General features: G+C 47.7%; 1 protein-coding gene across 4 annotated transcripts in view; it reads left to right on the plus strand.

Annotated features, from left to right (window-relative positions):
• The first annotated feature begins 212 nt into the window (after positions 1-212).
• Positions 213-14,340, plus strand: part of LOC140728694 (uncharacterized) — a 40,902-nt gene continuing 26,774 nt past the window's right edge. For all 4 annotated transcript variants that reach the window (XM_073047656.1, XM_073047657.1, XM_073047658.1 and 1 more), the window contains exon 1: positions 213-537. In XM_073047656.1, coding sequence (XP_072903757.1) covers positions 258-537 — 280 coding nt within the window. In that variant the 5' untranslated portion in view covers positions 213-257. The remainder of the gene's footprint in view (positions 538-14,340) is intronic.

Consider the following 14,340-nt stretch of genomic DNA (forward strand, 5'->3'; position numbering starts at 1 on the left):
GCAATTAGTGAGACACATTTGGGTGTGTTTTTATTCAGGAGGGTGCTGTGGGGAGTTTCTATTATTTTGTAGGCTGGAAATTTTGTCAGTGTTAAACGTTTTGGCTGAGGGTTAACTGATTTATTCTGGCACCTGTCCTTCCCTCAGCTCCCAATGAGAGTGTCTCTGTGATGACTGGAACCGAGGGAGCTTCGGCCACGTTACCCTGTGTGTTCACACAGCCTCAGCAGAGCCTCAACGCACACACGGTGACGTGGATGAGGAAGAATCCCGACCAACACATCGTCACCTTCAGGCGTATTCAAAATGGATCGTGGGCAGCGGAAAACAGAGTGACTCGGTACGAGCTCGTCGAGGACCCAGAGCTGGGAAATGCCTGGATCAGGATAAAGCAGCTGAGAGTGGAGGACAGTCACAGCTACCTGTGTCTGGCTGAGTTCAGGAAAGGCAATCATGATTACTCATCCTATGGAAACCATGTCAAACCCCCATTTATCCATGTGATCCAGAGTGAGATCCAACTGCAGGTCAGACCAGGTAAGAAACCATTGACACATTCTGCAGGGCATGGGGAGGGTTTTAGGGGTGGGTGGGGGGAAGCCTGCTACCATTATCCTTTCTCTAATCAACCCCCACCCCCGTGTTTATCTGTCTGTCCCCGTGTGAGATCTGACTGTAGATCAGACCCGGAAAAGAACCCGTCGCCACATTCAAGTTCAAGTTTAATTGTCAATCAGCCACACGTGCATACAGCAAAACAAAACAGCGTTCCTCCAGGGACAAGGTGTAAAGCAGAGTAGCAACAGTACACATCGTTACGATCGCAGAAAAGCATACAGTCACAAAAAGACATAATATAGCCCAAGTTCCTGAGTGGTCTGGCTTGGAGCTGGATGGTAGATTGGATATTGTCCTGGTCCAGCTTGTCTCTCACTAAGTGAACACTGGGGGGCAGCACTGAGCAAAAGAGGAAGGCAGCACCGATGGGAGGGGCCTGTCCCCAACCCACGACGGACTCCAGCACGTCCACAGAGGCCTCTGCTCTCTCCCACACCATCTCGGCATCTTCTGCAGTGTTCAGGGATGGGTCAGAACCTCCAGCACCCATTGTATTCTGTGTCCAGACTCCGGGGATGAACGTTATGTCGGCCACTCCCAGCCTCAGCTGGTGATGAGTTCCATTTCCCCACCACATCTCCATCTCAGACAGTCCTTCACACAGGGTGGCCCCCAGACCTTCAACGGGCCCCCTGGCGGGGCCTTGCCTGAGCCTGGGAGGAATGAGTTTAGTTCTAACGGAGGATCAGGAAGCTTCCCAGAGAAGACACACACTCAACGTTTCAGGAAGAGCTTCTTCCTTTCTGCTATCGGATTTCTGAATGGACAATCAGAAAAGTGAAAATCAGCTCACTTTTTTCCCTATTTTTCCCTCTTTTTGTGCTACTTATTAAACTTAAGATTCTACATGTAGGTATACATTTCTTACTGAAATTTATAGTTTTTTGATTAATATGTATTGAATGTATAACAGGGTGGCAGGGTGACGATACGTCTTTACTAAAGACACTCCTTTCCTCTGCTAGTCTTCACTTTACCCTTAGGTAAGGTGTATCCCCTGCTTAGTCCCTGATCAGGGTCACGTGAATCCATGGGATCAGGTGGTGAATGGTCGTACAAGCAGCCGGTGCAGATCACAAATTCTGGTTATGCGACCACTGACACCAGGCAGACAATCTCTGACGAGTATTGATAATGGCTGGGCTCACCCATCCTGTACAGACACTGCTCAGAAGAAGGTGATGGAAACCACTTTTGTAGAAAAATTGCCAAGAACAATCATGGTCATAAACAGGAGAAAATCTGCCGTTGCTGGAAATCCAGAGCAACACACACAAAATACTGGAGGGACTCAGCATGTCGGGCAGCGTCTATGGGGAAAGGATCAAAGGTTCATTTTATTGTCCCAGTTTGCACGTAGAATACAACTATGATATTCACCTTCTCCAGATAACCATGATATCCAGAAAAACCATGGGATTTGTTACAAGAATAGACATCAATACCTCCACATGAAAAGGAAATGGAAGAATCTCTCAAACCTCAAACCCCCCGCCCCCCCACCTCCCTCCCTCACACAAAAGCCAGCAGATCGCCCACCTGGAAGACGATCATCAGAAGATCAAAAGCCTCAAGCCCCGAAACCCCTCCCTCTCAAAAAATACAGTGCCGACAGCACCAAATCCAACACCCTCTCCCCACACAGATCACCCACACAGAAAAGTCAACAGGAACATCAGACACCAATCCCTAACCCCTCCCTCACACAAAAAACAATACATCGTCCCTCTAGAACCCCAACCCACCAATCAGCAACAAGAAAGAAAACAGAAACTGAAGGAGAGCAAAATGAACTACAGCCCAACAGTCACATCAATCTCAGAATTTCAAACATTCCTCCCACCAGAATTGAGTAAACAGTCGATGTTTTGTGCTGAGACTCTGCATCAGAACTCATGAAAGGGCCTGTTCTGCAGAGTGTGAGTCCTGATGAAGGGGTCAGCCTGAAACGTCAGCTGTTTACTCTTCTCCAGAGATGCTGCCTGGCCTGCTGAGTTCCTCCAGCATTTTGTGTGTGTTCATCATGGTTAAGAGACTGTGATTGCCCACATCGCACAACACAGCACATACCGATGATGATGATTGCAATGTACTGCTGCACAAAACACAAGCCGGTGAAATTATCCTAATCCCGATTGTGATTCTGCAGAATGTCAGGGGGAGGAGGCAGACAGGACATGATTACAGGGCTCAACCTGTCACATTGATCAAGACAGAAGCCAGACCCCTCCATGGATTCTGTCTACACTTCTCACCGTCTCTGTGAAACAGACTGCAAAATCAGAGACCCTCCCATCCACCCTGGACATTCTCTCTTTGGCCCTCTCCCACTGGGCAGAAGGTACAACAGCCTGGATGCACGGACCACCAGTCTGAAGGACAGCTTTTATCCTACAGTTATAACTACTGAGTGGTCCCCCAGTACGATAAGATGGACTCTCCACCTCATTATTTATTTGTTTATTCATTTAGAGATACAGCACAGAACAGGCCCTTCCGACCCAACGAACCACACCACCCAGAAACCCACCTATTGAACCCATGACGATTTACAATGACCAATTAACCGACAATCCGGTCCATCCTTAGACTGTGGGAGGAAACTCTGCTGTTGACTGTACTTCCTTAGAAGGTTGGCGTCATTCAATGTCTGCAGTGAGATGCTGAAGATGTTCTATAGGTCAGTTGTTGAGAGCGCCCTCTTCTTTGTGGTGGCGTGTTGGGGAGGAAGCATTAAGAAGAAGGACGCCTCACATCTTAATAAGCTGATAAGGAAGGCGGGCTCTGTCGTGGGCAAAGTACTGGAGAGTTTAACATCGGTAGCTGAGCGAAGGGCGCTGAGTAGGCTACGGTCAATTATGGAAAACCCTGAACATCCTCTACATAGCACCATCCAGAGACAGAGAAGCAGTTTCAGCGACAGGTTACTGTCGATGCAATGCTCCTCAGACAGGATGAAGAGGTCAATACTCCCCAATGCCATTAGGCTTTACAATTCAACTGCCAGGACTTAAGAACTTTTTTTTTTAAAGCTATTATTAATGCTTTTTGAGTTAGTGATTTAGATGCATATCATATTATTACTGAGTTAAGTATTGTATGTAATGAGTTTTTGCTACAACAAGTGTATGGGACATTGGAAAAAAAGTTGAATTTCCCCATGGGGATGAATAAAGTATCTATCTATCTATCTATCTGTTGTGTCCCCTGTACTGTGTTAGAATGTACTGATTCATGTTGTTACACTGTAGTGATTTGTGTTGTTACCTGTACTGATTAGTGTTGCTATACTGTAGTGATTTGTGTTGTTACCTGTACTGATTTGTGTTGTTATACTGTAGTGATTTGTGTTGTTACCTGTACTGATTAGTGTTGTTATACTGTAGCATCTAGTGTTTGTTCTACTGTACTGATTAATGTTGTTACACTGTACTGATTAGTGTTGTTATACTGTCGTGTCTAGTGCTGTTACCTGTACTGATTAGTGTTGTTATACTGTCGTGTCTAGTGCTGTTACCTGTACTGATTGGTGTTGTTATACTGTCGTGTCTAGTGCTGTTACCTGTACTGATTAGTGTTGTTATACTTTTATGATGTGTTGTTACACTGTAGTGATTTGTGTTGTTACCTGTACTGATTAGTGTTGTTATACTGTAGCATCTAGTGTTTGTTCTACTGTACTGATTAATGTTGTTACACTGTACTGATTAGTGTTGTTATACTGTCGTGTATAGTGCTGTTACCTGTACTGATTAGTGTTGTTATACTGTCATGTCTAGTGCTGTTACATGTACTGATTAGTGTTGTTATACTGTCGTGTCTAGTGCTGTTACCTGTACTGATTAGTGTTGTTATACTTTTATGATGTGTTGTTACACTGTAGTGATTTGTGTTGTTACCTGTACTGATTAGTGTTGTTATACTGTCATGTCTAGTGTTGTTACCTGTACTGATTTGTGTTGTTACCTGTAGTGATTAGTGTTGTTATACTGTAGTGATTAGTGTTGTTACCTGTACTGATTAATGTTGCTATACTGTAGTGATTTGTGTTGTTACCTGTACTGATTAGTGTTGTTATACTGTCATGTCTAGTGTTGTTACCTGTACTGATTTGTGTTGTTATACTGTACTGATTTGTGTTGTTATACTGTAGTGATTTGTGTTGTTACCTGTACTGATTAGTGTTGTTATACTGTAGCATCTAGTGTTTGTTCTACTGTACTGATTAATGTTGTTACACTGTACTGATTGGTGTTGTTAGACTGTACTGAGTAGTGTTGTTACACTCCACTGATTAGTGTTGGTGTCAGTTGGTTCAACAACTGAATGGTTGAAGGGAATTAGCTGTTCCTGAACGTGGTGGTGTGAGATTTAAGCTTCTCTACCTCCTGCCCGATGGGACTGTTTTATGTTCTAAAGAGTTTCTCTTGTCTGAATGGTTTGCAATTAGTGAGACACAGATGGGTTGAGTTTTTATTCAGGAGGGTGCTGTGGGGAGTTTGTATTATTTTGCAGGCTGGAAATTTTGTCAGTGTTAAACGTTTTTACTGAGGGTTAACCGATTTATTCTGGCACCTGTCCTTCCCTCAGCTCCCAATGAGAGTGTCTCTGTGATGACTGGAACCGAGGGAGCTTCGGCCACGTTACCCTGTGTGTTCACACGGCCTCGGCAGAGCCTCACCGCACACACGGTGACGTGGATGAGAAAGGATCCCTACCGACACATTGTCACCTTCAGGCGTATTCAAAATGGATCGTGGGCAACGGAAAACGGAGTGACTCAGTACGAGCTCGTCGAGGACCCAGAGCTGGGAAATGCCTGGATCAGGATAAAGCAGCTGAGAGTGGAGGATAGTCACAGCTACCTGTGTCTGGCTGAGTTCAGGGAAAGGAATCATGATTATTCATCCCCAATATATCCATGTGTTCCAGAGTGAGATCCGGCTGCAGGTCAGACCAGGTAAGAATCCGTTGACACATTCTGCAGGGTATGGGGAGGGTTTTAGGGGTGGGTGGGGGGAAGCCTGCTACCATTATCCTTTCTCTAATCAACCCCACCCCCGGGTTTATCTGTCTGTCCCCGAGTGAGATCTGACTGTAGATCAGACCCGGAAAAGAACCCGTCACCACATTCAAGTTCAAGTTTAATTGTCAATCAGCCACACGTGCATACAGCAAAACAAAACAGTGTTCCTCCAGGGACAATGTGTAAAGCAGAGTAGCAACAGCACACAGTACACATCGTTACGATCGCAGAAAAGCATACAGTCACAAAAAGACATAATATAGCCCAAGTTCCTGAGTGGTCTGGCTTGGAGCTGGATGGTAGATTGGATATTGTCCTGGTCCAGCTTGTCTCTCACTAAGTGAACACTGGGGGGCAGCCACCGGTTCCTGCGAGCGAATTCGCCAACGCCGCTGCCAGTCGCGGTATCACGAACTCCCCGACCTCGCCAGGCATAAAACGTTGTTACTGGGCTTTGGAAACATTCCAGAAACAGCTGTCCAGCTCGCGAAGCGACTTGTTCCAGCTGCGGGAAGAAGGGCCATTTCGCCAAGGTCTGTAAATCTAAACCGCGCCTGGGGTCGAGCAGCGCTGCGTCTGAGACCTGGGGGCCGCCATTTCGCATGCCCGGATGTGAACAACCATCTTTGAGGCGGGTGGCAGGCTCTATCACTTCCTGCGCGTCCCATTTGGTGTCACAAATGGGGTCTCAGTCTTCCAGAGGGAGATGGACCGGATGGTGGACCAGTACAAACTGAAGGCCACATTTCCCTATCTAGATAACATCACCATCTGTGGTCGCGACTGGTCGGATCACGACGCCAACCTCCAACGATTTTTCCAAGTGGCCGAAGCTTTGAACCTCACTTATAACAGGGACAAGTGTGTGTTCAGAACCACCCGACTCGCTATCCTTGGGTATGTCGTGGAGAACGGGGTCATTGGCCCTGACCCCGACCGTATGCGCCCCCTGTTAGAACTCCCTCTTCCCACCACTCTCAAGGCCCTCCGGCGGTGCCTGGGTTTTTTTTCCTATTACGCCCAATGGGTCCCCCATTACGCAGACAAGGCCCGCCCCCTGGTCAAGTCTACCACTTTTCCCCTCTCTGCCGAGGCCCGCGCGGCCTTCAGCTGCATTAAAGGGGACATTGCCAAAGCAACGATGCATGCGGTGGATGAGACCATTCCCGTCCAAGTAGAGAGTGACGCCTCTGACTTCGCGCTGGCTGCTACCCTCAATCAGGAAGGCAGACCAGTTGCGTTTTTTTCTCGTACCCTTCAAGGCTCTGAACTTCGGCACTCCGCGGTGGAGAAAGAAGCCCAGGCCATAGTGGAAGCTATTAGGCACTGGAGGCACTATCTCGCCGGCAAAAGGTTCACCTTGCTGACCGACCAGCGCTCGGTTGCGTTCATGTTCAGCAACCAACAGCGGGGCAAAATCAAAAATGATAAAATTTTGCGGTGGAGAATAGAACTCTCCACCTACAATTATGATATCCTGTACCGGCCTGGCAGACTCAATGAACCCTCTGATGCCCTATCCCAGGGAACGTGTGCTAGCGCACAGCTCGACCAGCTGTATGCCCTTCATGCACATCTTTGCCATCCGGGGGTCACCCGATTTTACCATTTCGTTAAAGCCCGGAACCTGCCGTACTCCCTGGAGGACATCAGGGCGATGACCAGGGACTGCCAGATCTGCGCTGAGTGCAAACCGCACTTCTACCGTCCTGACACTGCGCAGCTTGTCAAGGCCACCCGCCCTTTTGAGCGACTGAGTGTTGACTTTAAGGGCCCCCTTCCCTCCACCGACCGCAATGTCTATTTTCTCAGTATTATTGACGAGTACTCGCGATTCCCCTTTGCCATTCCCTGCCCCGACACTACTACCATGTCTGTCATAAAAGCCCTGCGCCAGCTCTTCACTCTGTTCGGATATCCCTGCTATATCCACAGTGATAGAGGGTCCTCCTTTATGAGTGACGAGTTGCGCCGGTTCCTGCTAGCTAGGGGCATTGCTACTAGTCGAACCACGAGTTATAATCCCCAGGGGAATGGCCAGGTGGAGAGGGAGAATGCCACAGTGTGGAAGGCCACACTTTTAGCCCTTAAGTCAAAAGGGTTGCCGGTCTCCCGATGGCAGGAGGTCCTCTCTGAGGCACTCCACTCTATCCGCTCCCTGTTGTGTACGTCCACTAATGCCACCCCTCACGAACGCCTATTCTCTTTTCCCAGGAAGTCTGTCACTGGGACCACCCTACCAGTTTGGCTGACGTCCCCGGGGCCAGTGCTGCTATGTAAACATGCGAGGAGTAATAAGTACTCACCACTGGTCGAGAGGGTTCACCTCCTGCATGCTAATCCCCAGTATGCCTACGCGGTCTTGCCTGATGGGCGGGAGGACACGGTCTCTGTCCGCGACCTGGCGCCCACCGGAGCAGCAGACCACTACCCCGTACACTCCACGGTAAATATGAACCTTGTACCCGAGGTGACACCGCACACACCGTGCCACACCCAGACTCCTCACGACGCTCATGTACCGGGCATCTCGTACGCGTCTATTCCGGGGGCCTCGCACACACGCGAGGGATCCCTGACACCTCCAGTTGGGACAGAACCAACCCACTCTCCGTCTCCGGTGCAATCACCACCTCCTGCACCTGTGCAATTGCAGCCGGAGCTACGTAGATCGCAGCGAACGATTCGACCACCTGATAGACTTAACCTGTAAATATACTTGGGGACTCTTTTAAAACAAAGTGGGGGGGGTGAATGTGGTGAACTAGATATACCTGTCTGACTGCTCCTGTGGCTCCTCCCTCAGACCCCTGTATAAAGGCAACTGTGGGCTGCTGCTCTCCCTCATTTTCCCCAGGATGTAGTGTTGTTTATTCTTCCAGTCAATAAAAGCCAATATCTCGCTTCCTACGTCTCAGCGTGAGTTATTGATGGTGCATCACACACCATCTCGGCATCTTCTGCAGTGTTCAGGGATGGGTCGGAACCTCCAGCACCCATTGTATTCTGTGTCCAGACTCTGGGGATGAATGTTATGTTGGCCACTGGCGGGGCCTTGCCTGAGCCTGGGAGGAATGAGTGGAGTTCTAACGGAGGATCAGGAAGCTTCCCAGAGAAGACACACACTCAATGTTTCAGGAAGAGCTTCTTCCTTTCTGCTGTCGTATTTCTGAATGGACAACCGGAAGAATGAGGACCAGCTCACTTTTTTTCTTATTTTTCCCTCTTTTTGTGCCACTTATTTAATTTAAAATTCTACACGTAGGTATACATTTCTTACGGAAATTTACAGTTTTTTGATAAATATGTATTGCAATGTATAACAGGGTGGCAGGGTGAAGTTACGTCTTTACCAAAAGAGGTTTAAGACACTCCTACCCTCCACTAGCCTTCACTTTAACCTTGGGCAAGGTGTAGCCCCTGCTTAGCCCCTGATCAGAGTCACGTGAATCCATGGGATCAGGTGGTGGATGGTCATATGAGCAGCTGGTGCAGATCACAAATTCTGGTTACGCGACCACTGACACCAGGCAGACAATCTCTGAAGAGTATTGACAATGGCTGGGCTCACCCGTCCTGTACAGACACTGCTCAGAAGAAGGTGATGGAAACCACTTCTACAGAAAAATTGCCAAGAACAATCATAGTCATAAACAGGAGAAAATCTGCCGTTGCTGGAAATCCAGAGCAACACACACAAAATACTGGAGGAACTCAGCATGTCGGGCAGCGTCTATGGGGAAAGGATCAAAGGTTCATTTTATTGCCAAAGTTTGCATGTAGAATACAACTCTGATATTCATCTTCTCCAGATAACCATGATATCCAGAAAAACCATGGGATTTGTTACAAGAATAGACATCAATACCCCCATATGAAAAGGAAATGGAAGAATCTCGCAAACCTCAAACCCCCCGCCTCCCACCTCCCTCCCTCACACAAAAGCCAACAGATTGCTCACTTGGAAGATGATCGTCAGAAGATCAAACGCCCCAAGACCCCAAACCCCTCCCTCTCAAAAAATACAGTGCCTACAACACCAAACCCAACACCCTCTCCCCACACAGATCACCCACACAGAAAAGTCAACAGGAACATCAGACACCAATCCCTAACCCCTCCCTCATACAAAAAACAATACATCGTCCCTCTAGAACCCCAACCCACCAATCAGCAACAGGAACATCAGACACCAATCCCTAACCCCTCACACACACAAAAAACAATACATTGTCCCTCTAGAACCCCAACCCACCAATCAGCAACGAGAAAGAAAACAGAAACTGAAGGAGAGCAAAATGACTTGCCAGGGATGGTGGTGGAGGCTAAAACATTAAGGGTATTTAAGAGCCTCTTGGACAGGCACATGGATGAAAGAAAAATAGAGGGTTATGGGGTAGTGTGGGTTTAGTACTTTTTTTAGCGAATATATGGGTCGGCACAACATCGAAGGCTGAAGGGCCTGTACTGTGCTGTAGTATTCTAGTGTTCTAGTGAAACCACCTTCTTCTGGATCAAGGTGCACTCACAAAACATAAGAAGATAAGAAATAGGAGCAGGAGTCGGCCATCCGGCCCATCGGGCCTGTTCTGCCATTCAATAAGATCATGGCTGATCTGTCCATAAACTCAGCTCCATCTACCTGCCTTTTCCCCCAAAACCCTTAATTCCCTTACTATGTAAAAACCTTTCTAACTGTTTCTTAAATATATTTAGTGAAGAAACCTCAATTACTTCCCTGGGCAGAGAATTCCACAGATTCACCACTCTCTGGGAAAAACAGTTCCTCCTCATCCCCATCCTAAATCTTCTCCCTGAATGTCCCCTAGTTCTAATCTCACCTACCAATGGAAACAACTTTCCTGCTTCTATTGTATCTATCCCTTTAAAAATTTTGTATGTTTCTATAAAATCGCCTCTCATTCTTCTGAACTCCAGAGAGTATAGTCCCAGGCGACTGAATCTCTCCTCACAGGTTAACCCCTTCATCAAGACAGAAGCCAGCCCCCCACCATGGATTCTGTCTACACTTCTCACCGTCTCTGTGAAACAGACTGCAAAATCAGAGACCCTCCCATCCACCCTGGACATTCTCTTCGGCCCTCTCCCACTGGGCAGAAGGTACAACAGCCTGGATGCACGGACCACCAGGCTGAAGGACAGCTTTTATCCTACAGTTATAACTACGGAGTGGTCCCCCAGTACGATAAGATGGACTCTCCACCTCATTATTTATTTGTTTATTCATTTAGAGATACAGCACGGAACAGGCCCTTCCGACACAACGAGCCACACCACCCAGAAACCCACCTATTGAACCCACGACGATTTACAATGACCAATTAACCGACGAGCCGGTCCATCCTTAGACTGTGGGAGGAAACCGGAGCACCCGGAGGAAACCCACGCGGTCACACGGAGAACGTACAAACTCCTTACAGACGGTGCAGGAATTGAACTCTGAACTCCGACACCCCGAGCTGTCATAGTGTCACGCTAACGGCTGTGCTACCATGGCAACCCACTTCATTATGGCCCTGCACCTCACTGCCTGCCCGCACTGAACTTTCTCAGTAACTGTCACACTTTATTCTGCACTCTGCTGTTGTGTCCCCTGTACTGTGTTAGAATGTACTGATTCATCTTGTTACACTGTAGTGATTAGTGTTGTTACCTGTACTGATTAGTGTTGTTATACTGTAGTGATTAGTGTTGTTACACTGTAGTGATTAGTGTTGTTACACTGTAGTGATTTGTGTTGTTATACTGTAGTGATTAGTGTTGTTACCTGTACTGATTAGTGTTGTTATAATGTAGTGATTTGTGTTGTTTACTGTAGTGATTAGTGTTGGTGTCAGTTGGTTCAACAACTGAATGGTTGAAGGGAATTACTGTTCCTGAACGTGGTGGTGTGAGGTTTAGGCTTCTCTACCTCCCGCCCGATGGGACTGTTTTATGTTCTAAAGGGTTTCTCTTGTTTGAATGGTTTTCAATTAGTGAGACACAGATGGGTTGTGTTTTTATTCAGGAGGGTGCTGTGGGGAGTTTCTATTATTTTGTTGGCTGGAAATTTTGTCAGTGTTAAACGTTTTTGCTGAGGGTTAACTGATTTATTCAGGCACCTGTCCTTCCCTCAGCTCCCAGTGAGAGTGTCTCAGTGATGACTGGAACCGAGGGAGCTTCGGCCACGTTACCCTGTGTGTTCACACGGCCTCGGCAGAGCCTCACCGCACACACGGTGACATGGATGAGGAAGGATCCCTACCAACACATCGTCACCTTCAGGCACTGTGGAAATGGATCGTGGGCAGTGGAAAACAGCGCAACTCGGTACGAGCTCATCGGGGACCCAAATCTGGGAAACTCCTCAACCAGGATAAAGCAGCTGAGAGTGGAGGACAGTCACAGCTACCTGTGTCTGGCTGGGTTCAGGGAAAGGAATCATGATTATTCATCCTACGTCAAATCCCCATTTATCCATGTGATCCAGAGTGAGATCCAACTGCAGGTCACCCCAGATAAGAAACCATTAACACATTCTGCAGGGCATGGGGAGGGTTTTAGGGGTGGGTGGGGGGATGCCTGCTACCATTATCCTTTCTCTAATCAACCCCCACCCCCGTGTTTATCTGTCTGCCACCGAGTGAGATCTGACTGTAGATCAGACCCGGAAAAGAACCCGTCGCCACATTCAAGTTCAAGTTTAATTGTCAATCAGCCACACGTGCATACAGCAAAACAAAACAGTGTTCCTCCAGGGACAAGGTGTAAAGCACAGTAACAACAGCACACAGTACACATCGTTACGATCTCAGAAAAGCATACAGTCACAAAAAGACATAATATAGCCCAAGTTCCTGAGTGGTCTGGCTTGGAGCTGGATGGTAGATTGGATATTGTCCTGGTCCAGCTTGTCTCTCACTAAGTGAACACTGGGGGGCAGCACTGAGCAAAAGAGGAAGGCAGCACCGATGGGAGGGGGCCTGTCCCCAACCCACTACCGACTCCAGCACGTCCACAGAGGCCTCTGCTCTCTCCCACACCATCTCGGCATCTTCTGCAGTGTTCAGGGATGGGTCAGAACCTCCAGCACCCATTGTATTCTGTGTCCAGACTCCGGGGATGAATGTTATGTTGGCCACTCCCAACCTCAGCTGGTGATGAGTTCCATTTCCCCACCACATCTCCATCTCAGACGGTCCTTCACACAGGGTGGCCCCCAGACCTTCAATGGTGGGGCTTTGCCTGAGCCTGGGAGGAATGAGTGGAGTTCTAACGGGGAATCAGGAAGTTTCCCAGAGAAGACACACACTCAACGTTTCAGGAAGAGCTTCTTCCTTTCTGCTGTCGGATTTCTGAATGGACAATCAGAAAAGTGAGGACCAGCTTACTTTGTTTCCTTTTTTTCCCTCTTTTTGTGCTACTTATTTAATTTAAAATTCTACATATAGATATATATTTCTTATTGTAAAGTAAAGAAACAAGAAAAAGAAAAGGACCCATTCTCCAGAAACAGTCGAATGTGCAAATGTTGGAGCTCATTGATAAGGTCGATCGTCCACCATCAATCTCCTCCGATCGTCGCTGACCTTCGAACCCTCACTCCAACTCCATTCCATCCAGCGGTCTACCTTCTCTCTCCATTCGCGTCTTCTCTCCTCATCTCTCCCCAGCAGAAGTCTGTGAATTCCCGGCTCCCAGACACACAAGAAAGAACAACATCCCTCTCATTCACAAACATGCCCCGTTATCTCCAGTTACAACCCAAACATTGCTACTCCAGAGAAACCATTACCTCAGCAGTGGAACATCACAGTGATGCCATTACATTAGCAGTGAAACCGTACAGTGTGTTACAGTAATTTATAGTCTTTTTATTAATACGTATTGCAATGTATTATCGTGTGGCGGGGTGGAGATGTGTCTCTACCTAAGGGGGTGTAAGATGCTCCTTCCCTCCGCGAGCCTGCAGGTCACCCTTGCCCACGGTGTAGCACCTGCTTAGCCCCCCCACCCCTCCTTCCAGCCCAGAATCAGGGTGATGTGAAGCCATGGGAACAGATGGTGGATGTTCGTATAAGCAGCTGGTGCAGATCACAAGTCCTGGTTATACACATGACAAGATAGGCCAAAGCCAGCATGGTTTCCTGAAAGGAAAATCCTGCCTGACAAAACTACTGCAATTCCTTGAGGAAATTACAAGAGGGGTAGATAAAGGAGATGCAGTAGATGTGGTGTACTTGGATTTCCAAAAGGCCTTTGAGAAGGTGTCACACATGAGGCTGCTTAGCAAGATAAGAGCCCATGGAATTACAGGGAAGTTACTAGCATGGGTGGAGCATTGGTTGATCGGCAGAAAACAGAGAGTGGGAATAAAGGGATCCTATTCTGGCTGGCTGCTGGTTACCAGTGGAGTTCCACAGGGGTTGGTGTTGAGACCGCTGCTTTTTACGATGTATGTCAATGATTTGGACTATGGGATTAATGGATTTGTGGCTAAGTTTGCCAATGATACAAAGATAGGTGGAGGAGCGGGTAGTGTTGAGGATACAGGGGAATGGGCAAAGATATGGAAAATGAAATACAATGTTGGGAAGTGTATGGTCATGCATTTTGGTGGGAGAAATAAACGGGCAGACTATTATTTAGATGGGGAGAGAATTCAAAATGCAGAGATGCAAAGGGACTTGGGAGTC

The sequence above is a fragment of the Hemitrygon akajei genome, chromosome 6, assembly GCF_048418815.1.
Source record: "Hemitrygon akajei chromosome 6, sHemAka1.3, whole genome shotgun sequence".
In the NCBI taxonomy this organism is placed as follows: domain Eukaryota; kingdom Metazoa; phylum Chordata; class Chondrichthyes; order Myliobatiformes; family Dasyatidae; genus Hemitrygon; species Hemitrygon akajei.